Here is a 27,862-nt window from a genome sequence, read left to right as displayed (position 1 = left end):
CCACTACCCTCATAACTCCCCCTTCCAGGTGGGGGGGGGGGCACAAGCACACATCCACAGCTGCTGGCAGGTTAGCTTTGGTTCTGACTAAGCAGCAAAGCCCACTAGGTTTAATCAAGAAGCGTGACTTCGGGCCTCGATGGCAGTGGGAAAGTTTTCAAAGGCTGTGTCCCAGAAGGTGTGTGCAGGGTGCCTCCCACTGACAGAGGCTGGACTCACCCAGGTGGTGGTGGGGAGAAGACAGGGCAATGCTGGAAGATGGACGAGTTATTATGAAACAAGGGTGGTCAAAGAGCCCGCCGTAGGGTCAAAGAGGTCATAATAATGACTTTAATACATAAAACTCCTCAGGCAAGAAAGCTGGTACACAGTGAGTGCTCTGCGCAGCAATGTGACGGCATGGCTGAGTGTCAGTCTGCTGCAAAGGAGCATACACATTGACCGAGACATGGCTCCTATCACATTGGACAGTCTAGAAACACCTGGGGAGCGATGGCCAAGGGAATCGTTTAGGTTGACCACCTAGCTGGCTTCCTTCCAAGGTTTTGACCTTCTTGTCCAGGGCCCAAGGGGCAGGAACAGTGAAGGTGGCCAGCAAACAGCAGATGCCAGAGAAAGGTCTAGCCCAAGCCGGCCACTGATCACCAGAGGCCAGACAAAGGAAACTACTTTTGGACACCTGGTCTCTGAACAGCAGGAGAAGAGAATGAACACCTGTTTCAAGCCACTCCATTTGACCGAACACAATTGGATTCCTCTGAATTGGAGTGCCAGTCAAATACCTCAAGAATATGGAAAGTAGCATAGTGGCCAGCAGAACCAGCCACCTGCCTTGGGGATGGGACAGCCAGAATGCTCTTTTGAAGTGTGGAAGGTGAGACTATCACACACTTATCAGTCCCTGGAAAAAAAGACCTCATGCTTGGTGTAGAAATGGGTCATCGAAAAACAGGAAAAAAGACCCTTTGGGAGAGGACACAGTGGTTACAACCAGGAGCTCAAACAGCTACTGGGGTGAGGCTGGGCAGGCTGGGATAGCATTCCTTTTGCTGCACACAGGGTTGCTCGCTTTGCTGCACACACATTGAGTACCTTTGAATTCTCAAGGCCCAAGTGAAGCTGCTGCACACACATTGACTGCCTTTCCTATGGAAGACAGCACCTTTTTAATTCAGCTGCACAGCCAAAAGGGTCAGAAGCCTTGGTGGCATAATGGTTATGAGTTGGGGTGATAGCTGAGAGGTCAGCAGTTTGAACTACCAGCTACTGGGCGGGAGGAAGAAGAGGCTTTCTATTCCCTTAGTAAAAAAGTGAGAATCATAAACTCACAGGAGCAGTTCTACCCTTCACTACAGGATTGTGATGCGTCAGACTTGACTTGATGTCAGTGCCTGCGGGACCTTTGGGGCTGTTTGGTGGCAGAGATAATTTTTATGGCAGTGAAAACGCTACATGATACCGGTGATGGGAGCACCTGATACTATCCAGCTTTTCAACCTACAGGATGTGACTTGTTACTTCTCATGTGTCATCCTCAATTCTCACTCCTATTATTGTTTCAATGTTATTGTTTCATCCTTTGTAACAAACTTACACACAATCAAAAGTCCCCAAGACCCAAGCAAAAGGAATGGCATGCAGGGAGGTGGGGGGTGGTAGGGATATGTGAACCTGTGCGCAGTGTACGGGGCAGAGAGGCATGGGATGCGGAGGGACATGGAATGTGGAAGGACATGGAATACGGTGGGTGTGGGGGTACGTAGCCAGGTCTCCTCGTCCTGGTACCCCTGACCACCTGTCTTCTGATGCTCTGCCTTCTCTAGGAAGGGCCCGCTCGGGGCCTGCCTCCGGCCCGGTCTCTGGGGCACAGGCTTGCTGGTCTCCTCAAAAAACTTCCACCTGTCAGCAAACGTGCCCAACCTGTTCTCGGCTGCCTCTGGGCGCTGGTGAGGTCGGCACTCCCCTGAGAGCCCTACCTGGTGTATTTTCTCGGCCTCCGAGTATGATTTCAACTTCTGTTCCACCTTGAAGCATCTGAGGCCCCGGATGCGGGACGTGGGGCACAACAGCGCCTGCAGGTTTGGACAAGTCTCCCTTCAGGAAGTGGGGAGCAGAGTCCAGATACAAGGGGTACAGAGCTGAGGCGCTGTGGTCCTCAGGCCTGCTCTCTGAGGCTCCTGGGAAAGGTTCACCTGGACTGGGGTCCAAGACTCGACGCTTGAAAGACGTGGCCCTCAGGACCCTGGCTTGGACCTCTTTCAGGTGGTCTTTGTAGGTGCTGGTGAAGGACCCTTCTGGAGGGGCACCAGGGGCTGCCCCAGGTCGGCCCTCTAGCTGGTGGTGTCCTCCTCCGCCTCCCCAGTCCCCGCCAGAGTCACTGAGCTCTTGCTCTTCTGCAGCCTGGCTCGCCGCATCTGGATCTCATTCCTCAGAGTGGTGGCAAAGCGGTCGCTTCTCCGAATTGCCTTCCCTACCTGGGCGTCAAAGGGGCGTGGCTTCCCGGGCCACCCCTGTGGGGGTCCTCCGAGCCATTTTGGTGGTGCCCTGCGCTGTCCTTCCTCCCCTCTTGGGTCAAGGAGTGCAGCATGAGTGTGTTCTGTGGAGAGATCTTGCTGCTCTCTCTGTGCCCCCACTGGAAGTCACTGTATGCTCTACTGAGGCTGGCTTTCCTCACATGGCTGGTCTGGGGGCGGCTGTCAGTTCCCAGGGGGCAACCCTGCCCACCCCTCTCCGCTGAGTGCCAAGGCTCTCTCTCGCTGGGGTCACCATGCTGAGATAGGGAGCACAGCTGTTTCGGGCCCTGCGGGTGGGGGACCGGGCACTGCCAATACTCTTCATTCAGCCGGGCAGGCCACCTGGGGCTGACGCAGTGATAGCGGCCCTGCCCAGCGCCCTCCACATTCTGCTAGGTGGTGCCCAGCCACCTGGTAGTGGCATAGCCTCCATTGTCCTGGAAGTGGTCAGAGAGAAGCTCCCGGACTTTCCCCATGAAGGGCTCCCATTGCAGCACCCTGGGGTATGAAGGGGGTCTGGGGCCCTTGTGGAGGAAGGGACTCTTGTTACTGCACTGGCAGGGTGCTGGTAGCTGTAGGAGGGCTGGGAAAAGTGCAGATCGCAGGTGAACAGTGAGCCCTGCAGCCCACTGGAGTCCCTGAGGAGGCCCCGCCATCAGGCCAGCGCCCCTCTAGAGGCAGGTCCGCAGGGTGACCACAGTTGCTAGGCCAATTCCAGTCTCAAGCCCTTGCCAACTGTCGCAGTGTATCTGTGGAGTCCACTCTCCATTCAGTCAATGTTGGGCCCCAGGGCAGGGCAGTGGCCACCTCTGAGCACAGGGACCCTAGGGTCTTCTTGTGACCCTTGATGGCAGCAAAGCTGTCATTGTGCAAAGGTTGGGCGGGAGGTGGGGGCAAGGCAGGGGTCTTCTTGTCAGGAACATACCAGACTGGCCCGAAGTTGGATCTGGCGGTGGCCTTCAGCTCTGAGCTGCCCTTCTGTCTGGGGCTTTTGCTGCTCTCATGGTGAGGACCTGAGGGCAGAAGGGTGAGTCGTTCCTCCAGGCTGTGAGTCAAGTCACCGCTCAGCGAGGGCTGCCTGTTGCCACTGCCCGATCTTGAGTTCTCCCACAGCCCACCTTGTACAGCAGCTTCTCTGTGGACAAGCTGTCTGCCCTGGGCAGCCCATGGTCCAGCATACTGGAGCTGGTAGAGAAGTAGCCATAGGCTGAATCTCGTTTGCATGGGACCACCCAAGTTGATGCTGCTGTTGGACTTGGTGGCCAACAGGTGAACAGAGGGGCAGGGCTGGGTAGGAGGGTCCAAACTATTAATACTGCCCAGGGAGCTGGAGTGGTCAGAGGTGCGCTGCAGGTTGGTCTGCTCCCACTCCCCAGGCAGGTTGTGGGAAGAGGAGCTAGAGAGAGAAATGTGCAGGCAAGTTTGCTTTAGGACAAACAGCAAAGAAGATGGCAAGGGGAGGGAGGACAAGGTGCTTTGGAAAGGACTAGCCCCTTAGGCACCACAACATAGGCTCTCTACATGCATGGTGAGAGAGCACAGAGGATGTTCCCAGAGGTACTGCCTGCATGCATACTTGGTCCCCTGGCACACATGTGGCCTCTGGGTCTGGGGACTAAATCAACAGGTATACATCTGAGCATCCTTTTTAAGGTTAGGTTCTACTCGAGTAATACCCATCTCTTTAATTTTTTGAAATAAAATATACAACACAAATCCCAGTAGCTTTAAATGCCAGTAGCATCTTTTCTCGTGAAATTCCATGGACTGGTCAAACTCCCCAAGAAGTATTAACCAAAGTTAGCAAACAGCTCACAAGCTATATTGGGTTTCACATTTTAATATGGTTGGGGTAAAATATGAAAATCTTGGTATTTCATGACACATGAAACTTACATGGCACATTTCCATGTTTATAAATCAAGTTTATTATTAGTCCACAGCCCTGATCATATGGCTACTAGAGAGGTTGAGCTGAACAGCTGAGACAGATGCAAGGGCTGAGAGGCAAACAGAATTCACTATCTGTCCCTTCACAGAGAAAATGTGCTGACTGATTTTGGATCATTCATTCTCTCTCTCTCTCTCTCTCTCTCTCTCTCTCTCTCTCTCTCTCTCTCTCTCTCTCACCAACACACACTGCCTCAAGTCAATTCTGATGTCTTGGACCCTTAACTGCCCCACAGGGTTTCCAAGATGGTCATCTTGATGGAAACAGACTGCCACATCTTTCTCCCAGGGAGAAGCTGGTGTGTTCAACAGACACAGGCACACACACACACACACACACACACACACACTTAACCATTCCATTAGTGGCCAGTCCTTCAGGTACTATCCTAGCTTCTATAACTCAAGAGTCATAATTATGACAGCATCCAAGACAAAATAATATGTGATGCTATCCAAGGCTAACTAAGAAATTAGTTATTCCATGAGGTAGTGTGCAATCTGTCAGGCTGGATGGAGAAACAATGTATCATAAAGGCATATTAAAGGTTTCATTATAATAACAGTATGCTTTCTATCATAAAATGATAGTGATATCTCTAAAGTGAACTAGAGGCATTAAGAGGGGGTCCAAGTTATGTATTTAAATATCCCCCCCCAAAATCAAGCTTATCACCTTTAAATATTCTGCATTCAACTTAATACATTTGTCAAATCTGTGATGCCATCTTGGAAACATTTAACAAGCTCATCTGTGGGGATGGTTGAAAGCACCTCCCCCCGTTTTTTCTTCACCTTTTCCAAGTCACCAAATCTTTATCCTTTCACATCCCTCTTCATTGCAGGAAACCAAAGGAAGTTGCACTGAGCAGGGTCAGGTGAGTCAGGTGCTTGGAACAAGTTTTCACAAGCTGAAATTTGTCAATAATTGGCCTGCTGAAATGGCTGCAGGTGAGCAGGTGCACAGTTGTGGTGGCAAAACCAGTTCCCCATCTTCCACAACGCAGGCCTTTTCTATCACACACTGCTGTGCTGTCTTTTCAGGACCTCTAAATAGGAAGCTTGATTAAAAGTCTGACCTGGTGGAACAAACTCCAGGTGCACTACAAGTCAACATTTTAATTAATTTGGGAAGGTGATGGACCTCTAGAATGACATTTCATCTTTTTTTGAAATGAGTTTTATCCATGGTGCTGTCCTTGTAAGCTATGTTCAACATCACAAAAGTTTCTGAGGCATTTTTCCCAAGCAGGAAAGGAAATTTCACAGACACATACTGATGTCTTAAATCAGCCATAATGAAAAACAAGATTTGAATGAAATTACTTTTATGAAAAAATTGATTGTGACCAAAGAGAACCTTCCCAGGCAATGCCACTGTATGCATAAACTCAGAGTGAGGTGCTTGATGCTCTCAAAAGCGCCCCTCTGCCCAGAACAATTCTGATTTTTTGTTTTTCAGGAGGAGTTGGGGGTGGTATCCCCTCATATATAAACCACTGGGTAAACACTTAATTTTAGTCCCAATCTAAGAACAAGAGATCACTGAAGATATGGGTGCTATAGCAAAGTGTGGTGAAGAACCCAGATGATGCCCGGGTGTCAGAAAGACTACTGTCTGGGGCCGCAAGGGCTTGTCTCCAAAAAAGCAACCATCAAGTGAGGCATCAACTAAATCCACATGGAAGAAGCACACTAGCCAGTGTGATCCAAGGTTTGCAAATAATAAAACTGAAGGAGTGAATGGTATCCCTAGCAGTGTAGTGGTTACATGCTAGGCTGCCAACCATGAGGTTAGTACTTCAAAACCAGCAGCTAGCTCCAAGGCAGAATAGCAAGACTTTCTACCCCCTTAAGATATATAATCTCAGAGACCCACAGGGGCAGTCCTATCCTGTACTATAACATGACCTTGAGTCAGAATTGACTTGATGGCAGTGACTTTGATTTTAAGGTTTTATGGATGACACTGGAAGCCCATAATCCACTTGTGGGGTCCCATGTGGATTAAGTCTCCGGTGAATTTCCTCTGACTATTGTTCAGGAATTTGAATAGCCTTGCTACCAGACAGAGAAAAGTGTAAAATAGTTTATGGCAGATGTTGTCAGGTACCATCAACTTGGTTCTGACTCATAGCGTTCCCATGCATAACAGAACGAAACACTGCACGGTCCTGTCCTCTCCTGATCCTATGCCTGAATCCATTGTAGCCACTGTGTTCATCATCTTGTTGAGTGTCTTCCTCCTTTTTCTTTTATAAATTGTTTCATTAGGGGCTCATACAACTCATCACAACCCATACATACATCAATTGTGTAAAGCACATTTGTACATTTGTTACCCTCATCATTCTCAAAACATCCGCTTTCTACCCAAGCCCCTGGCATCAGCTCATTTTTCCCTCTCTCTCCCAACTCCCCTCTCACTCATGAACCCTTGATATAATATATCATATAAATTATTATTTTGTCATATCTTACATTATTTTGTCATATCTTACCCATTTTTTGTTGTCCATCCCCCAGGAAGGAGGTTATATGTAGATCCTTGTAATCAGTTCCCCCTTTCTATCCTACATTCCCTCCACCCTCCAGGTATCACCACTCTCAACACTAGTCCTAAAGGGATCATCTGCTCTGGATTCCCTGTGTTTCCAGTTCTATCTGTACCAGTATATATCCTGTGGTCTAGCCAGATTTTCAAGGTAGAATTGGGATCATGATAGTGGGATGGGGGTGGGGGGTACGGAGGAAGCATTTATGAACTAGAGGTAAGTTGTATGTTTCATCGTTGCTACATTGCATCCTGACAGGCTCGTCTCCTCTCTGAGACCCTTCTGTAAGGGGATGTCCAGTGACCTACAGATGGGCTTTGGGTCTCCTCTCCACATTCCCCCTCATTCACAATGATATGATTTTTGTTCTGATGATGCCTGATACCTGATCTCTTCGACACCTCATGATCGCACAGGCTGGTTTGCTTCTTACATGTGGGCTTTGTTGCTTTTGAGCATGGTTGCTTGTTTACAGGCCTTCCTCTTTTTCATTGCCCTCTGCTTTGCCAGGCATGATGTCCTTCTCCCAGAACTGTTCTCTCCTGAACATGTCCAAAAAAAAATGTAAGACTTAGTCTCACCATCCTTGCTTCTAAAGAACACTTTGGCCGTATTTCTTCCAAGATAGATTGGTTGATCCTTTTAGCAGTTCCTGGTTCTTTCTTTCTTTCTTTCTTTCTTTCTTTCTTTCTTTCTTTCTTTCTTTCTATATCATTTTATTGGGGACTCATACAACTCTTATCACAATCCTTTCATACATTCATTATGCCAAGCACATATGTGCATATGTTGCCATCATCATTATCAAAACATTTTCATTCAACTTGAGCCCTTGGTATCAGCTCCTCATGTTTTTCCCCCTCCCATTGTGCAACTCTCCCCCAATCATGAACCCTTGATAATTTATAAATTATTAATATTTTATAATACACTGTCTGACATCTCCCTTCACCCACTTTTCTGTTGTCCATCCCCCAGGGAGGAGGTTATATGTAGACCTTGTAATTGGTTCCCCCTTTCCACTCACCCTCCCCGTATCACCACTCTCACCACTGCTCCTGAAGGGATCATCCGCTCTGGATTCCCTGTGTTTCCAGTTCCTATCTGTACCAGTGCCCATCCTCTGATCTAGCCATATTTGTGAGGTTGAATTGGGATCATGATAGTGGGGAGGAGGAAGCATTAAAGAACTAGAGGGAACTTTCATGTTTCATTGTGGCTACATTACATCCTGACAGGCTTATCTCCTCCCAACAACCCTTCTGTAAGGGGAAGTCTTCTTGCCTACAGATGGACTTTGGGTCCCAACTCTGCACTCCTCCTCCTTTGATGTCCTTTGATGCTTGATAACTGATCCCTTCAACACCTCATGATCACAATGGCGGGTGTGCTTCTTTCATGTGGGTTTTGTTGCTTCTCAGCTAGATGGCTGCTTTTTTACTTCAAGCTTTTAAGGCCTCAGATGCTATATCTTTTGCTAGCTGGGAACCATCAGCTTTCTTCACCACACTTGCTTATGCACATATTTGTCTTCAATGATCGTGTTGGGAATGTGAGCTTCATGGAAAGCCAGTTTATTAGAACAAAGTATTCTTGCATTGAGGGAGTACTTGAATGGAAGCCCAATGTCCATCTGCTGCCTTAATACTAAACCTATACATATATGCATTTAAATCTATTTCCCCATCATATAAAAATATATTTACCTATGTAAGTGCCTGTATTTAGACCTCTATAAATGCCCTTTGCCTCCTAGTTCTTCCCTCTATCTCCTTTTACTTTCCTCTGTCCCACTACCATGCTCAGCCTTCATTTGGGTTTCAGTAATTCCTCTCAGTTTCATTGCCCTTGATCTAGTCCTATCAGGCGTCTTATACCCTGCTTGCTACCAATTTAGGACCACTTGTTCCTTTGTCCCTGAGTTTGTTAACACCAACTTCCTTTCTTTCATGTCCCTCTCTCCCAGGTTGGCCCAGAACCTTTGGTCCCATGGTTTTCTCCTCCAGATTGTTTATCCCACATAACTTATCTAGATAGACCAGCAGAGATAATAAATGCACAAACAACAAGACAAAGGAAAACCAAACAATGAAACAAAATCAAGACAGAAAAGACAAAATCAAGACAGAAAAGAAAAGTGTGTAAATACTTCTAGGTCTGTTGACCTTCAGGACTGTTTTCCAGTCAACTCTGATGGGGTGTCTCACCCTGGTCCCAAAGTCTATTTTCAGTATTCCCTTGAGATTTTTTTGCTCTGCATCCTTTGCTGTTCTGTTGCATGTCCGTAGTGTTTTCCTTCGTGTGGTGGGGTCAGATCAGTTGCAATTCCCACACTGTGTTTCTAGTGTTGTCTCCTGTAAGGGTATGGGTGAATGAGGGATATCATGTTTCATAGTGGGGCTGGACATTGGTCCTCTTTAGGCATTGACTACTCTGAGCAGGGATATCTTCCTCAAGGCTTGGTGACCCAGGGTGTGTTCCACTCTTCCTTCCCCTTCATTTACTTCTGTGTGTCTGACCAGATATGTCACTCTCCATGAGCTGTATCTTCAGTGCTGTCCTCTGAAGTAAATTCTTCTGGGGGAGGGGCTGTCCACCTACTTGGGATTGGGGCCAGTCCCACAGACCTCTCTACTGGTTCCCTGCTTCACGCTGGTATATTGTGTTCACATCTTGAAATACCAGGCTGAGTCTGGTCCATATTTCCCTGTGGAAATATAAACAACACTCTCCCTTGGGTGGGCTAGTGCCCTGTTACCCTGCTACCCATGTCCGCCATCCCCCACCACCTCCTTTTTAGTTGGTTACCATATGAACCCCTGGATTTGGCCTGAGCTCTGCCATACTACCTGGACCTTACCTCAGGATTGTTTGTATACAGTAACTTTTTCCCTATGCCCCTTTTGTGTGCATATATATATATATATATATATATATTTAAGTTTACCTCATGTTGTACTTGTCCTTTGTGCTTGGGTTACTTCACTTAGCATAATTTCCTCCAGTTCTTCCCATTTGGCGATGTGCTTCATGTGTTCATCACTGCTTTTTAGCAAATGCGTAGAACTCCTTTGTATGCATGTACCACAATTTTTAAATCAGTTCCTGGTACGTTCAATGTTCTTCTCCAGCACCATAATTCAAATACATTGGTCTTCCTTACTCAATGTCCAACTTCCACAGGCACTGGAAGCAATGGGAAATACCCTGGCTTGGGTCATGCATATCTTACCCCTCAAAGTAACATCCTTGCTTTTCAAAACTCTGAAGAGGTCTGGTGCAGCAGATTTACTTAATGCACTGTGTCATTTGACCTCTTCGCTCATGCTTCCATTCACATTTGATAGTGGATCCAAGTAAGATGAAATCCTTGACAAGTTCAACCTTTTCTCCATTTATCATGATGCTCCCTACTGGTCCGGTGGTGAGGATTTTCGTTTACTTTGGTTTATGTGTGGAGTCGTAATCCACACAGAAGACTGAAGTCCTTGATCTTCATCACAAGTGCCTCAAGTCCTCCTCACTTTTAGCAAGCAAGGTGGTGTCATCTGTGTATACCAGGTTGTTAATAAGTCTTCCTCCAATCCTGATGTCACATTCTTCACAGAATCCAGCTCAGCAAACAGATTGAACAAGGAAGAGGGGATACAACCGTGAAACACACCTTTCCTGGTTTCAAACCATGAAGTATTCCCTTGTTCAGTTCACCCAACCGCCTCTTGATCCACGTATGTACAAGTTCCAAATGAGCACAATGAAGTGTCCTGGAATTCCTATTCTTCTCAAGGTGATCCACAGTTTATTCTGGTCTACACAGCCTAATGCCTTTGCATAGTCAGTGAAACATAAGTAAACATCTTTCTGCTTTGAGCCAAGATCATCTGACATCAGAAACGATATCCCTTATTCGTGTTCTCTTCTGAATCCGGCTTGAACCTGTCAATTAACCCGATCAATGTTCTCTGCAACCTTTGGTGGAATTGTTTCTGCAAAATTTTACTTTCTTGAGGTATCAACGATACTATTTGAGCATTCTGTTAGGTCATCTTTCTTTGGTATGGGCACAAACATGGAGCTCTTCCAGTGCATTGGCCAAGTAGCCGTCTTCCAAATTCCCTGGCGTAGATGAGTGAGTGCTTCCAGTGCTTCACCAGCTTGCTGGAACCTTTCAGTGGGTATCCCATCGATCCCTGGAACCTTGTTTTTGGCTAATGCTTTCAGTGCAGCTTGAACTTCTTCCTTCAAGCACCATTGGTTCTTGCTCATCTGCTACCTCCCAAAATGGTGGGATGTCATCTGGTTCTGTAGGGTGCAGCCATCCTGTGTCTTCTTGCCCTCTTCTCTTGATGCTCTGGGCATCGTTCACTATTTTGCCTCTAGAACCTTTCAATATGGCAACTCGAGGCGTGATTTATTTTCTGGAGATGTTCAGATCTGCTGGGAGTGTTCTTCCATTTTGGTTTCCTAGTTCCAGGTCATTTCACGTTTCATTATAATATCTGGCTTCTCTTTGACTTCATCCTTCCTTCTGTTTGCTTCAGCTACTCTACGATGAAGAGCAGGTTTCAGAGTCTCTTCTGACGCACACTTTGATCTTTTCCTTCTTTCCTGTCTTTGTGCTCTCTTCCCACAGCTCACCAGGTCTCCTGTCATTAGTGGTCAGTGGGTCAGATCTGTTCCTGGCGTGTTCTTTAAATTCAGGTGGGATAGACTCCAGGTCTTATTTTGGCTCTCGTGGACATGTTTTCATTTTTGCCAGCTTTATGGTCTGGTCCAGTCAGCCCCTGGCATGGTTTTAGCTGGGGATATTGAACTTCTCCATCATCTCTTTCCACAGATGCAGTCAATTTGATTTCTGTGTGCTCCATCTGGAGAAGTCATCTTTTGTGTTGTTATGAAAGGTATTTCCTATGAACAAGTCATTGGTCTTGTAAAATTCTATCACGTGATTTCCATCTTCATTTCCATTACTAAGTCCATATTTTCCAAGTAATGTTCCTTTCTTGGTTTTCAACTTTTGCTTCCCAATTGCCAATAATTATCAATTAATGTTGATTTCAAGTTTGATCAATTTCTGACTGAAGTTGTTGGTAGAATTCCTCAACTGGTTCTTCACCAGTGTTTGTGGCTGCTGAATTAATTTGAATAATGGTTGCATTGATTGGCTTTCCAAGCAAATGAAGATGGATTGGAAGGTGATAGATACAATCCAATGACAGAAAGCATTGTAACTCATGATTGATTTTACAATGTCAATCTTGACGAGGAATGCCAACCCATTCCTCTTGTATTATTCCCAGCAGTGTAAATCATATGATTTTCTGATTAAAAATGCCCAACATCAACCCATCTCAGTGCACTAATGCCCACGATATCGATCTTTATGCATTCATGATCATCTTTCACGACTTCCAATTTTGCTAGATTCATACTTTGCACATTCCAAGTTCCAACCATTAGCAGAGTTTTGCAGCTGTTTCCCTGCACCCTGAGTCGTGCTTCATCAGCAAATGAAGATCCCCAAGGCTCCACTCCCACAGATTTTCCACGACTCAAGCCACCCTGGTCGATTCCACTTTGAGAAATCAGCTCCACCTCAGCCACAACTAGAGTGTCCTTAGACCACATGGCCCATCCTCTGGCACTATCTCTGACGACGTTCTACTTATGTTGTTCAGGCCTTCAGTGTCTGACATTGTCTCGAAGCTCTGCCTAGGTTACAGTGGGTGGAATTAGCTTACAGTGTAACACCTTCTGGTTTGATCTCCATTTTAAAGTTGTTTCAGTTTTGTTTTGTTTAATACCTTTATTGGGGGCTCTTACATCTCTTAACACAACCCATACATTTCTTTATTGGGGCTCTTACATCTCTTAACACAATCCATACATTTCTCTCACAATCCATATGTTTGCACAAATGCCACCATCATTATTTCAAAGCATTCTCGTCCGTTGTTTCAGGTTTTAGTATATACTGCTTTCTTTTCGACTGAATTTTTACTGTGTTTTGTCATCATTCTTTTTGGTTTTTGTTTCCTTTCTGTTTGGTATGATTTTCTGTATATGACATCCAGGGTATGTAGATCTGGGTTGATAATTGCCTAAGGGCATGTCAGGAGAGGCTAGGGGATGTGGGGAGCTAACAACAGTGAGTACAAGTAGAAAATGTTCTGAAATGGATTGTGGTGATGATTGTCCAACTCTTCTTAATATGACTGAATGGTTACATTTTATGATATGTGAACTACATGCCAATAAAACTATTTTTTAGAAGAGTTTCATTATAGCGTGACAAAGCTGCAACCTTCAATTTCAAAGGGGAAAAAACAGGGGTACATTATGTTTAGGGGCCATGGTTTCCCAGTGGCTAGAACATTCAGCTGCTTGCTGAGATCAGGAGTCCAAATGCACCAGCTGCTTCAGGGGAGGAAGTTGTGGCCATGGTCTCCCATGCAACCCACAGGGGCAGTCAGTCCTGGTTTGCTCAGCAGGGTCACTACAAGTGAGAACCGACTGGGCCACAGTGAGTTGGTTTAGGATTTTTTAAAAGAAAACCCCATGCTGAGCACCAGGGCAGGACAATGAACTGACCCAATGGTCTGAAGGAGGAACATGAACTGCCAGGTGTTTACACCTGTTCCCAGGTAGGAACGGCTTTACTGCTCTCTTCCCCGAATTTCTGGGTGACTTTTCTGCATAGTCCAGGTGTGAGTGGAGGTGGGCCTTCGCAGAGCAGATCCAATCTGTTGTTGCCACAATGAGACCAGAGGCCCCCGCTTCGAAGAAAGCCCCACTGGACTGGCTGAGGGTCTGTGGTTTGCCAGAAAGCCCGGAGGTGATTCTGTAAGTATTGGCGATGCATTTTGTTCACACCACAGGCACGTTTTACTCTGCAATGGTCCACAGAGCTGCATCTGCTAACGGGCAAAATGTACTGTGAGAGGGCTGCGCAAGCTCCAGATGTAGGCGGGAATGCTGTTTCACACACACTCCGCACAACCAACAGTGCCACGTGTGTACATGACAGTCTCATCATGCACACACCGAGACGCTCACCCAGCACATACCTGCCAACGCGCACTCCCACAGTCATGCAAACGCATACATGAACTCACAGAACAAGAGGGAGCGCACACCCAGGAAGATTCCTCTCGGTGTTTTCATCTCTCTAGTTTACACGGGTCACACAGCTGTGTGCTTTCAAATGTCTAAATGAAACAGGGGTATACCCGTGGGCGTGTCTTATCCAGGGGGTGGAAAGAGGAGGTTCAGAGACAAAGGAGCTGCCTTGCTGGATGAGGAAAGGCTGGGCTGAAAGGCTCAGGATCCATCAGCTGGGGAAGATGCTGAGGCTGGTGGACATGGGGTGGGATAGCTGAGGGAGAGGCTGGGGCTGACAGGCTCAGATGGGAGAGCACCTACCTCGCATGATGCCAGACGTGCCAGGATGGGCAGGTGCCTGCTGCAGAGAATAGAGTGGCCATGGACTCCAGAGCACCATCACAGAACTTGGTGGTGTGCCAGGAGTGTGGCCTCCAGCTCAGCTCATTCTTCCTGAAAAAGAGGCAGATGGCTCAGGACTCACGCAGAGGGCATCGATGCACCAGGTCAGGGCACATGCCCCCTTCCAGCAGGACTGCTGCTACAGGACCCTTCCAGCTGGGTTGGTGCTGTACTTAGTCCCTGTGGACACCAGTGGTGCGTGCACTTGGCTCCTAACCCAACGCTGCGGTTTGAGTCACCCCAGAGGTTCCCCAGAAGAAAGCTGTGGCCATCTACTTCTGAGAAGTCAGCCACTGAAAGCCTGAGGTACCAGGTCCTACCCCGATGCACATGGGGTCCACTCGACAGTAGCTGGTTACTGGTCCACAATTCCTGTTCCAGGACGCTCCCATTGTCATTACTGTTCCTGACGGATGTGCTGCAAGTGATCCTCACCTCCACAACTCAAGCCAATCCTTACTCTTCCAAGTCAGTCCAGAGGGTACAAACAATCCAAGAAACCGCAAGTAGAAGCCCAGAACCCAGGCAGCTGCCATGGCACCAACCCCAGTCTCAGGGTCCTTTGTGCCAAAGGAGAGGGATGTCCTATCCAGTGCAAATTCCTCCGACCTGGTGGAACTAGATCACCAGGCTTTTCTTCTGAGGCATCTAGCCTAGGTGGGCTTGAACCGCCAACCTTTCCACCAGCAGTGCTCACGCTTTGCTCCCTCTGAAATTGCTCTAAGAAGTGGTCAGTAAATATTGTTTAAGACCCTGGGTGACCTTGAGGACACGTGGTGGCCGGGACACATTTTCAGATTACACATCTTCCTTAATGCGCTCACAAAGGAAGTATTTAAAGGTATACTTATGTGGTCCTTCTGGGTCTGACAGCAGTATGTGTCCATGATGTAACTGTCCCCAGGACATCGGTGTACACTTGTGACCTCAGCCCACTCCCGTATGTTAGCGCATGCTCATGTTGTCCATGCACCCCTCTGCCAGCAAATGAGGGCCCTGCCGCAAGGCCGGGTGAGTTGAAGCAGGACCTAATCTGACGCGAGCTACAGGGAAAGCGCAGCACGCACAGAACGCATAACACCCCGGTGACCATCTGCAGGTCCAAGACCATACCTCATCGAGGCCCTCAGGATCCTGGTCAGAAAGGCTCTGGCCATGTGCATGTCACACTCGAATGGCTTTTCCTTTGTTAGCATGCCCACACCTACTCTCCTCTCTCTTACAGGTCAGAAATGACAGGGTGAGCTTGGCTGACCAGGGCTGGAGGCAGAGGAGAGAGAGGCAGAAACAGGCTTGGAAAAGCTATTACCCTATAATTCGGGTGATGGCATCTCAACCCTGCACCTGGAAGGATGGGGCACTGGCTGGCACCCTCACACGAGAGGTAAGCATTATTTTCTAAGAGGGCTGAGCGTGAGAGCCGCAGGCATCCCACGTGCAGACTGGTGATGCCCTCACACCCTCAGGGTCTGTGATGCCCTCACAGAAGCACTGTGCCTGCAACTCTCTTCTCTGGTCACGCCTCAGACTGCTGGAAGCAAATGCTCATGCCCATCACAGATCTTGGCCAGGAAACCCTGATCACCTTAGACAAGTCTCCAGATGCCTCTCGCCACAAGATGAAAGCATTCGGAAAATCTTCCTAGGCCACACATACTCAGAGCAACTCTGTTGGAGAATACAAAGCCCCTTGATTTGCCCCTCCCACAGGCTTCAGTCCATCAAAAATGAACCACTGTGCTTCAGGGAAGAATAGATGCTAAGGCCTGACCTACGGCACCAGCTCAGGAAGCGACTGGATGGTCCCTGCTCCGGTGCCTCCCTCACTGCGAATGGAAACACTGGACGTGGATCCGAGAGGAGACTCTACGTACCAAGGCCCACAAAGGGCAGCCCAGCACTGCCAACAGCACTGGCAGCTACTCCAAAGCAGCAGCTGCTCTGAACACAAGCAAAGCCCTAGACTCCTCCAAGGCACGGGCCCTCAGCAGCCCTGTGTGTGTGCTCAAGAACACCTTCAAAATGATTAGCCCGCTGAGTCCTGGCAGCAACCACATGAAAGGTGGCAGGAGAAGTGTGGTGATTTCCTTACATGCTCAAAGAAACCAAGTGTTGGAACCAGGAGGAGAGACTACTCTGCAGTTACTGCTCTGGGATGCACTGGACCATTATATGGTCACCATGTCTTCCCGGTTGCCTCAGAGCGAATGTTGAGAATGTGAATGTGCCCATGTTGCTCGAGACAACACATGCTGACAATGCCATGCAGAACACAGTTGAACGGCTCTGGCTTACTACCTGGTTCTAATCCTATAAAACCGCTAGGCACACTAACTTCTGGTAAGCCAACAGGATCCATTTTTAAAAACTGTATTTCATTTTCTGGACATCTCACTGCAATTGGCTTTTTGGTGCCATTGCTCTATGGCCCTCCAAGTCGAACAAAAGCTCACCCACTTAGAGTGACAGTCAAATAGTCAATTCTAATGTATCCTCAGGCTGGGTCATAATCAACACAGACAGGGCTCCAAAAAGTCTTTAGGAAACTCCAAAGTATATCTTTCCACTCCATTCCCCACAAACTTTTTGGAGCCCCTTCCAATCTAACTGTGGAACATTTCCATCAGCCCCCAAAGAATCCTGAATTCCCAAGCACTCCACCACCCCGCCCCCCCTCCCCCACCCCCTCACCCCCGCTGCTCCCGATGACCCCCTCCATCAGCGCTACACAACCAACCATTCACCTCTGTCTCTATGGATCTGACGCCTGGGACCATTCACACTAATGCAGTACCACATGACCTTTTGCATCTGGCTTATATCATTCGGCATCTGGTCTGTGGTTCTGCCTCTTCAGTCCACTGTGTGGACACACAGCTTGGTGTTCATTGACTCCTCTACCCATGGGCACTTGAGTTCTTTCCACTGAGGTTCCACTGTGCTGCATCATGTGCTGCACACGTTTCTATGTGACCCCTTTTCAGGGGACCCTCAGTAAGAATTCCTCCTCTCTCAACTTGCACATATGAGCGTTTCTGAGTGACATTTCCCCCCGATATTAAATCATTGGGGGGGCTCTTACAGATATTATAACAATCCATAAATCACCTATACCCAGCAAATTTGTACCATATGTTGCCATCATCATTTTCAAGACATTATCTTTTGTATTGAGCCCTTTCATATCAGCTGTTTTTCCCCTACCCCACCCCCACCCTACCCTCATCAACCCTTAATAAATTATATAGTATTATTTTTCATATATTACACCTACCACTGTATAGCTTCATCCTTATTTCTGTTATTCATCCCCCTTGTGAGTGAGGGGGTGCTGTATTTAAGCTTTTTATTTTTTTTAAATCATCTTACTGGAGGCTCTTATAGCTCTTATAACAATCGATACATCAACAACAGAAATGTGGGTGAAGGGAGACAGCAGATGGTGTAAGATATGAAAATAATAATCATTAACAATTTAACAAAAGTTCAGGAGGGTGGAAAGGTGTGGGAGGGAAGGTAAAAAGGGGAGTTGATACCAGAAAATGTTCTGAAAATTATGATGTCAGCGTATGTACAAATGTGCTTGATACAACTGATGCATGGATTGTTATAACAGCTGCAGTGACGTTTTACAATGAGTGGATCTCCATAACACACAACCTCAATTATGACTCAACATTCATTCGGATGGTAACAAAAAAGAAGTTACAAGAATATGTTAAAACTTCCTTTGGGATTTGGCAGAGGCTAAATTGTTCCACACAAAACTTGCTTAATATATCAATATTGAATGATGCCCAATGCAGATTTAAGTCAGTAAAACTTAAAACAAAGTTCTTTAAAGAAAATAAACATTTCCTGAATTACATTCTTGTGTGCAGAGAAAGATAAACCCAAAGCAAACTCACTCACTGGTACTGAGTGGATTCCGACTGGCAGTACCCAATTAGACCAAGCAGGATTGCTCCACTGGGTTTTTGAAACTGTAAACCTTTGCATCAGCAGGACATCTGGTAGTTCTCTGTGGAGCAGTTGATAGGTTTTGACTGCCTACCTTTTAGTTAGCAATCAATACTTAACCCAAAGTGCCGCAAGGGCCAAAAAACAGGGAGAGAAACCTGCTGATCACAAGATAACATTATTGGATATGGTGCAGGAGCTACACTCTCAATATTTCAAACAGCAGCAGGTCACCAAGGAAGCATGTACCAAGAGAGAATATGCAGGGCAAAAATAGAAGGTAAGGCCTGGTGATCTGCTTCTATAACTCAGCCAATGAAAACTGTGTCACAGCAGAATGCTGTCTTACATGGTGCTGAAGTTATGCCATCCATACTTCAAATACCAGCAGGCTCACTAATGAAAGCCAGGTAGGAGCGCAGCTTCTATATTAAATCAGATAGGGAAGAAAAGGCAGGCAATCAGCATCCAAAAATTAAGTAGCCAAACCCCGGTGAACACAAAAGAGCATTGTCTGACCATGCCAGGAGCTATGTCTCATGTATTCAAACAACAGGAAGGTCACCCATGGAGGAGATGGGTCAGCAAAGTTTCTGCACAAAGACAGAGAAGGAAAGAGGGCCTGGCTGTCTACTACAAAACACCAACCAATGAAAACTCTACACAGGTTCTATGGAGAACCTGTCTATGACAAGCTACGACATAGTCCACGTAGAGGACTATGGTAGAGTGGCAGGATACAAGACCAACAAGCAGAAGCCAATTGGATTGCTATATACCAGTGAGGGGATGGCAGAAAAAGTGATCAAGAAGGTAGTACCCTTCACAATAGGCAAGCGTAAAATGAAAAATCTAGAGTAATTTTAAAAAAAACTGTACAAAGAAAACTACAGACCATTGAAGACTCTTGACAGAGACAAACAAGTAAGGCCCCATGACCTACTTCCAAACATCAGTAAGACATAACCCTGATCACTAGAGATAATGCTCTAGCATGGTGCTGGCAGATTCACCAGCAGGATGTCAAACATGAGCAACCTCACACAGGGGAGAACTGTCATCAAACTCAGGGACTAAAACTAGGCAGAAAGGTTGGCAATGTACTTCTAGCAGTCAGCCAATGAAAACTTCACAAAGCATAGCAAATCAGTGTCTGATATGGCTGTAGAAGGCATGCCATCCACTTCCCCCCCCACCCCAACATCACTTAATTGGGGGATCTTACAGTTCTCACAAGCCATACATCAATTGTATCAAGCATATTTGTTCACATGTTGCCATAATTATTTTCTGTTTACATTCTATTTGAGCCCCTGGCATCAGCCCCTCAATTTCCCCCTCCCTCGCTACTCCCCCTCCCTCATGAACCCTTGATAATTTATAAATTATTATTTTGTCATATCTTTCTCTGCCAATGTCTCCCTTCACCCACTTTTCTGCTGTCCTTGTAATCAGTTCCCCCTTTCCATCCCACACTCCCTCTACCCTCCCAGTATCACCACTCACACCACTGGTCCTGAAGGGATCATCTGCCCCAGATGCCCCGTGTTTCCAGTTCTTATCTGTACCAGGGTACATCCTCTATAGCGTCTGGGGTCTTAACGGCTTGAAGGTAAACAAGTGGCCATCTAGCTCAGAAGCAACAAAGCCCACATGGAAGAAGCACACCAGCCTGTGCGATCACGAGGTGTTGGAGGGATCAGGTATCAGGCATCATCAGAACAAAAAATCTTACCAGAGTGAATGAGCAGGGAGAGTGCAGAGTGGAGACCCAAAGCCCATTTGAAGGCCACTGGATACCCCTTGCAGAAGGGTCTCGGGGAGGAGACGAGCCAGTCAGGGGGCGATGTAGCAACGATGAAAAATACAACTTTCCTCTATTTCCTAAATGCTATCATGATCCCAATTCTACTTTGCAAGTCTGGATAGGGCATCCCCTTTCAAATGAAACCAGGGTCCCATATGGGAGATAGATCTCGGGACAAGTTCCAACTAAGACAGGGAAGCAAGGTCTGTGACCTATGCTCCCAAGCTGCCAAAGGAACTCTATACCATTGCCAGTGCTGTCTGCTACAGTGCTATGAGCTAACCCATCAGTATTTCAAACTTCACCCAGATCCCAGTGCAGTCCTGGTGTCAGGAAAGTGACAGCACAAAGAGAGATGAGGAAGAAAGACCTGTTCACAATAATCAATAAACACTCTGTGAACCATTTCAGGACAGAGTGATATGGTTCAGTAAGCTATGTCATTACTCTTTCAAACTCCAGCAGGGTCATCAGAAGACTGGGTTCAGAGAAGATCCGTGACTGAGACTAAAAGAAAGGTCCAGTGACTTATTTCCAAACATCAGTGAGAGGGAACCTTGACCAGAAGTAAACATTTCCAAGTATTGTGCTGGAAAATCCAACCAAAAAGATTTTTGTGTTTGTTTTTGATGTTTTCTTTCTTTCTTTTTTTAAATCATTTAATTGGGGGCTCATATAACACATCACAATCCATACATACATCAATTGTGTAAAGCACATTTGTACATTCGTTGCCCTCATCGTTCTCCAAACATTTGTTCTCCACTTAAGCCCCTGGCATCAGCTCCTCGTTTCCCCCCTCCCTCCCTGCTCCCCTCTCGCTCATGAATAATATATAAATTATTATTATTTTGTCATGTCTTACAATGTCCGATGTCTCCCTTCACCCACCTTTCTGTTGTCCATCCCCCAGGGAGAAGGCTATGTAGATCCCTGTAATCGGTTCCCCCTTTGCACCCCACCCTTCCTCCACCCTCCTGGTATCGCCACTCTCCTGAAGGGATCATCTGTCCTGGATTCCCTTTGTTTCCAGTTCCTTTCTGTAGCAGTGTACATCCTCTGGCCTAGCCAGATTCCAACAAAAGAATTTCAAACATCGGCACCCTCACTGACAGGACAGTAGCCTCAAACTTTGGGACTGAAATGAGGCAGAAAGGCCTGGCAATCTACTTCAAACTGCCAACCAATGCAAACTCTACAAAGCACAGCATGATAGTGCCTGATACATTTCTCCCAAAGGATGCCATCCAGTTTCAAATAGAAACAGGGTCACATAGAGAGGAGACATCTCACCAGACTTCCATGTAAGACTAGGAAGCAAGGCCTCACGCCATGAGAATTCTCCTGACCAGAGAAAATGCTGTCTACTATAGTGATGCATCACCATTCCAAACACCACATACATTTGGTGAGGATAACCTGTCAAAATTCTGTAAATAGGAAGGAAGATCTGGCTGATGACTGCTAAACAAAGTCAAAAAAACTTCCAGCACAGTGTGATAAGCACCACCATTACTCTTTCAAACTTCATCGGTGTCACCAATGTGGAGGATGTGGAGTTCTGCTGGATCTGTGCAGAGTGTCAGACGGAGGAAGTAGATAACTGCTGGCATCTGTATCAGGAAAAATAGTGGAGATATACTGACCTCAGTGTTCCTAGTATCAGGAGGAAGGAATGGTACTCTTGCTGGCCACATTGAATCAGGAAGAATAATTGGATTCCTGCTGGCCTTTGGGTACAGCGTATAGAAGTGGAGTCCTGTTGGCTTCCATGTATGGAGTATTAAGAAGAGGAAGTAGTGCTCTCCTTGAAACTGTATACACAGTAGTAGAAGGAGGCAGTGGTACCCTGTTGGCTTCAGTGCACAGAGTGTCAGGAGGAAGAAATGGGGGTTTTGCTGGTTCTGTTTACAGACTATCAAGACCAGGAAAGCAACAAAGTCCACTTGGAAGAAGCACACCAATCCATGTGATCACAAGGCAATTACGAGATCAGGTATGAGGTATCAGAAGACCCAGAAGAAGCAACCTTTTCTATGCAAATGAAAGGGGTTCTAATATAGACCCAAAGCCCATCTGTAGACAATTGGACATCCCCTGACAGAAGGGTCACAAGAGAGGACAAGCCAGTCAGAGTTCAGTATAACACCAACAACACATACAACATTTCTCTAGTTTTTCCCTCCCCACCCCCACTATCATAACCCCAACTCTACCTTACAAATCTGGATAGACAAGAGCATGTGCATGGGTACAGATAAGGGCTCTGGACACAGAGAATCCAGGACAGACAAACCCCTCAGAAACAGTAATGGGAGTAGCAATACCATGAGGGTAAGGGTAAGGTGGGAGAAGGAGAAGGGAGACAAATGGAAACCGACTACAATGATCAAAATATACCCTCCCCACCACCCCCAGGGGGACAAACAACAGAAATGTGGGTGCAGAGAAACAGCTGATGATGTAAGTTATGAAAATAATAATTTATAAATTATCAAGGGTTCACGAGGGTGGGACGGTGAGGGAAGGAGGGGGATAACATGAGGAGCTGATACCAAGGGCTGAAGTAGAAAGAAAATGTTCGGAAATGATGATGGCAACGTATGCACAAATGTGCTTGACACAATGGATGCATGGACTGTTGTAAGATCTGTAATGGTCCCCAAAAGCTTGATTCGTTAGCATAAAAAAGATATGCGGATTGCCAATCTTATAGAGACAGTGGCTGGACCAATGGTTTCAGGGGACATGGGAAGGGAGGTGGTAGGGAAGGCAATAAATGACAGGTACAGGTGAATACTAAGTGTTCTAAATCACACCCAAAGGAGTGTGAAGCTTTTCTGCTGTTTGATCAATCAAATTGTATCTGAGAGGAATTAATGAGAGATGAATGATAGACAAACATAACAGTGGGCTAAGAGGAAGGAAAATATATATATATACATCTATGTGTATTTGTTTACATATATATCTAGAGGCAAATGCAACAAGGAAGCAGATATACTTTGGGCCTCTACTTAAATCTTTCCTCAGTACAAAAATGGTTTGTTCTAATAATGTGGCACTGTGTGATGTCCACCTTCCTGATAGGATTGCTGAAAACAAAATGGGTGCACAAGTAAACGTGGTGAAGAAAGCTGATGCTGCCAGCCTATCACATCATATAGCATCTGGGGACTTACAGGCTTAGAGTTAAACAAGCGGTCATGTAGCGGGAAGCAACAAAGCCCACATGGGAAGAAGCACACCAGCTTGTAAGATTATGAGGTGCCAACGGGAAGATGTATCAGAAGTTCAAATAACACACAAACCAACCTGATGTGAAGGGTCATGGATGCAAAAGAGGCTCAAAGCCCATGTGCAGAATGATTGGACAGTCCCTCTGAGAAAGGCCACACAGAAAGGATGACAGAGCCAGGGTGTGGTAGGACTTGATGAACCATATAAATATCCTCTAGTTCATTAGCATTTCCTCTCCTTACTACCCTGTTTCCCCGAAAATAAGACAGTGTCTTATATTAATTTTTGCTCCCAAAGTGGTGCTAGGCCTTATTTTCAGGGGATGTCTTATTCTTCCATGAAGAAGAATATGGTACACATTTATTGCTTACTGTTTTATTAAAAGAGACCTTGTACTTCCTGTCTGCTCTGGCTGCGCTGTGGCCAACAGTGAGCTGCGCAGCAGCGCCCACTGCTACGGTCTAGAGTCCAGAGTTACAGTAGCTTTGGGGGGCCTTATTTTTGGGGAGGCCTTATTTTTGAGGGGATGTCTTAAGTTTCAGAAAGAGACAAAACTGTAAGTAGGTCTTATTTTGGGGGGTGTCTTACTTTCGGGGAAACAGGGTAGTAATGTCTTTATGTGACATAACTCATTAATCATGTTAGATTTGCATTTGTTCACATGTATATTTAGGATTACTCCATATATGGTAGTCAAGATAGTTGACCCCTCAGAGACACTGACAGGAGTAAGGGTTCCCTGAGGGTGCAAGAAGTAAGAGGGAGGGGAGAGAGAGGAGTTGATAGCATTGATGAGTGTATGGGAGTGAACAACAGAACTGTATGGAAATGGAAGGGATATTGGAATGAGTAGGATGTCAATAAAATTATTAAAAGAAAATAAACGATTGGCTCTAGCTATGTCAATTGCCCTTAAAAAGGTTTTATTGACACTATATTCACATGTCATACAATAGTTCGATCAAGAAGAGTTGTAGAAGGCACTCTGTGGTGCTTACCTTCCCTGAACAATCCCTGAAGACAAAATGGGTGCGTAAGCAAATATGAAGAAAGCTGATGGTGCCTGGTTATCAGAAGATATGGCATCTGGGGCCTTTAAGGTTTGCAGGTAAACAAGCAGCCATCTAACTCAGAAGCAACAAAGCCCACATGGAAGAAGCACACCGCCTTTGTGACCAGGAGGTGTTGAAGGGGTCAGGTATCATGCATCAAAGACCCAGAACAAAACGAAACGAAACATCATATTGATGTGACTGCGGAGCAGGGCAGAGGGGACACCCAAAGTCCATCAGTAGTCAACTGGATACCCCCTGTCGGAAGGGTCACGAAGAAGAAACAAGCCAGTCAGGGTGCAGTATAGCATCTATAAAACATACAACTTTGTCTAGTTCTTTAATGCTTTCTCGCCCAGGCTATCATGACCCCAATTCTACCTTACAAGTCTCACTAGACCAGAACATGTATACTGGGACAGATAAGAGCTCGAAACACAGGGAATCCAGGACAGATAGAACCCCTCAGGACGAAGAAGGGGAGTAACTATATTAGGAGAGTAAGGGAATGGGGAGAGGAATAAGGGGAACTGACCACAATAATTCACATATAGCCCCCCTCCCAGGGGATGGACAATGAGAAAAGCGGGTGAAGGGAGACAGCATTTTTTGTAAGACATGAAAAATAAACAAGAATAATCTATAATTTACCATGGGTTCATGGGGGAGGGAGAGTAGGGGAGCAAAAAAAATGAGGAGCTGATACCAAGCGTTGAAGTAGAAAGAAAATGTTTTGAAAATGATGATGACACAATGGGTATATGTATGGATTTTGATAATAGCTGTAAGAGACCCAATAAAATAATTTTCCTTAAAAAATAAAAGGGTTGTAGAATTATTACCACAATCAATTTTAGAACATTTCCTTTGTATTCACTGTTATTGATATCCCTTTGCACATTAGTCCACCATTAAAATAAACTCAATGTCCCCCAACCAAAAATTCTTCCTCCTTCATCCATGGTAACCATTGGTCAAGCTTGGTTTTCTGTGTGTGTTTTTTTAATTCCACTTTCAACTGCCTATGTGTCAGAGAACTGGACTATTGAGGTTTTAGTGGCTGATTTTTGGGCAGATTTTCTTCTAATGCATTTCCTAATGCACTTGAACCATCTGCGTTTCACTAATTTTTTGATTAGCATTTAATCACTTTTGCTAACTAGGGAGTCACTGAAATACTTAAACCACTTATTAATGGAGACTTGCTTTCAAATATCCAGGGAAAAGATTGTTTGGAAAGGAAACTGATTAGAAAAAATTTTGACAATTATTCAAGTGATTGCAGAAAGCAGGAATTTAATGTCAACTCTTTAGATATTTAGGGGATTTCTTAAGCATATTTAAAATGTGAGCTCATTAGTGACCAAAGTAAAATTACTTTATACCACTATAGAAAGCATTCCACATAGACTCTTCCCATTGCAGGCCAATCTTAGATAGACTAAATTTCTGTATAGCACCTAGGTCTCAGGTCCAGAAATTAATGACCTAATTGACCATTTCAATATTCGGTTATATTGGTTACATTCTGCACAATATAGACATCACATATTTATCTAGTTGTCTTTTTCCAAGAACCTAGTTTCTCTGTCCCTTTACTTTCTCATTTTTGTTTAAATTGTTTGCTTGCTCTCCTATAGGTGTTTATTATGATGCACTTTTAAAATTGGTGAAATAAGTGAAATTTTTATAGTAGATAATCCATTTTACCATCAACAGTTCATAAGCATTTTTTTATGTATGTTACATTTCTGGTATTTCAACCCCTTCTTTCCTAACCTTTTGTACTTTGTCTTTGGATATATGCTGACTTTTAGACCTTAAATGCTTGATTACTCTAAAACAAGAGTAAATTGTGAGCTACGCCAGAATGGCTGTTATCTTTTGGGTTCCACTGTGTATACCAAAGAGTAATCCTGGTCTCTTTTGTGTGTTGGGTGTTGTTTCGTAAGTTCCCAACTCTATGCAGAGCCTTCTAATGTGATTTTTTTCTAGAGTTGTTGGTAGTAGTGGCTGGCTACCCCCTAGGTCTCTGGCTTCAGGGTTATGGAGACTGATATTTTCATACCCCATTATTCCATTGGACTAAATGTTTCTAAAGTGATGGACTCAAGAAAAAAGTGAGGAACTCTTATTATTTTCATATTTTCTTTGCACCAGATGGAGAGAATAATATTTGCACATCAAGTAGATGCTCTTGAACTTCTAAAAATATTACTAGTTTCACTGACATATAATTCCTATATCATACATTTGCTAATTCAATCACAGTATATTTTTTTGTATTCATTGTTAACGCTTCCATTTTTGGCCTACCTCCTCCAACATGTTCTTTTGAAACTATCGATCCAATTGTTGTTTCTATAGGTTTGCCTATCATGAGTTTTATATTACAAAACATACAAAATCAAAACAAAACAACAATGGACCTACTGTGTCAAATCAAACAGGAAAAACTCTTATCTAACACAAAGTTCATATTAAAGACTGGAACAATTCTAAATTGAATCAAGAGGTAGCTCAAATGACAAGGTGTCACATTTTGACCCAACTACAATTGTAGAAATCCTCCCTACTATAATCAGTGATAACAAAGCCTGGTCCAGAGTCAGAGAACTTTAGTGCTGTGCCCTCCTTCAGTTTTGTTCTTTATTATTTACAATCCTTGGATTATATAAGCTGTTTGCTTCTTCTGTGTGGACTTTGCTGATGCCTCACTTAGAAGGCTGCATTAAAAATGTGTTGTTTATTGGCTTTCCCCCCATATATCTTGCAAATCAATCACTCAATTATATTATCAAGATTTGTGCAATCACCACCTCAATCAGTTTCAGAGCATTTTGTTCTCATATTCATTGTTTGGCTGCTTTAAGACAAGACACTATTCAAATAGCTTCAATGTTTGGTTAGATAACATAATATTGTAACTAATTTCACTTTTGTCCTCCAACTTTTTCATCTCTAATATTTCACAGTATTCCATTGCATGTAGGCGCCAAAGTTTATCCATTTTTCCACTGCAGGTCATTAAAGTTGTTTCTTTTGCTAATGTAAAATGAACATGAGCAATCATGTATCTGTCTAATGTCCTATTTCTCAGGGCAAGCTTTTTCAGGAAGCAGCATTTTATTTTTCAGTATCATCTTAAAGTTCTAATACTTAAGGGGGTTATTGGAGTGGGGTATTCTCATTGATGGCAGTTTCCTATAAATTTGAGAAATTAATCTCATATATTATTTCCCTCAGCCTCAGTTTTCTCTTTTTGAATGACATTTTGATGTA

At 45.2% G+C, this 27,862-nt stretch overlaps 1 protein-coding gene across 1 annotated transcript in view; it reads right to left on the bottom strand.

Annotated features, from left to right (window-relative positions):
• Positions 1–27,862, bottom strand: part of LOC142435625 (protein Shroom2-like) — a 72,949-nt gene that overhangs the window by 25,668 nt on the left and 19,419 nt on the right. Inside the window, 8 exon segments of the mRNA XM_075539846.1 lie at positions 1,743–2,052; positions 2,054–2,316; positions 2,319–2,510; positions 2,549–2,621; positions 3,250–3,631; positions 3,634–3,739; positions 3,741–3,909; positions 14,441–14,572. Coding sequence (XP_075395961.1) covers positions 1,743–2,052; positions 2,054–2,316; positions 2,319–2,510; positions 2,549–2,621; positions 3,250–3,631; positions 3,634–3,739; positions 3,741–3,909; positions 14,441–14,572 — 1,627 coding nt within the window.

The sequence above is a fragment of the Tenrec ecaudatus genome, chromosome Y (assembly GCF_050624435.1).
Source record: "Tenrec ecaudatus isolate mTenEca1 chromosome Y, mTenEca1.hap1, whole genome shotgun sequence".
Taxonomy (NCBI): Eukaryota; Metazoa; Chordata; class Mammalia; order Afrosoricida; family Tenrecidae; genus Tenrec; species Tenrec ecaudatus.
Note: the sequence above shows the minus strand (reverse complement) of the source record. Positions and strands in the feature narration are given on the sequence as shown.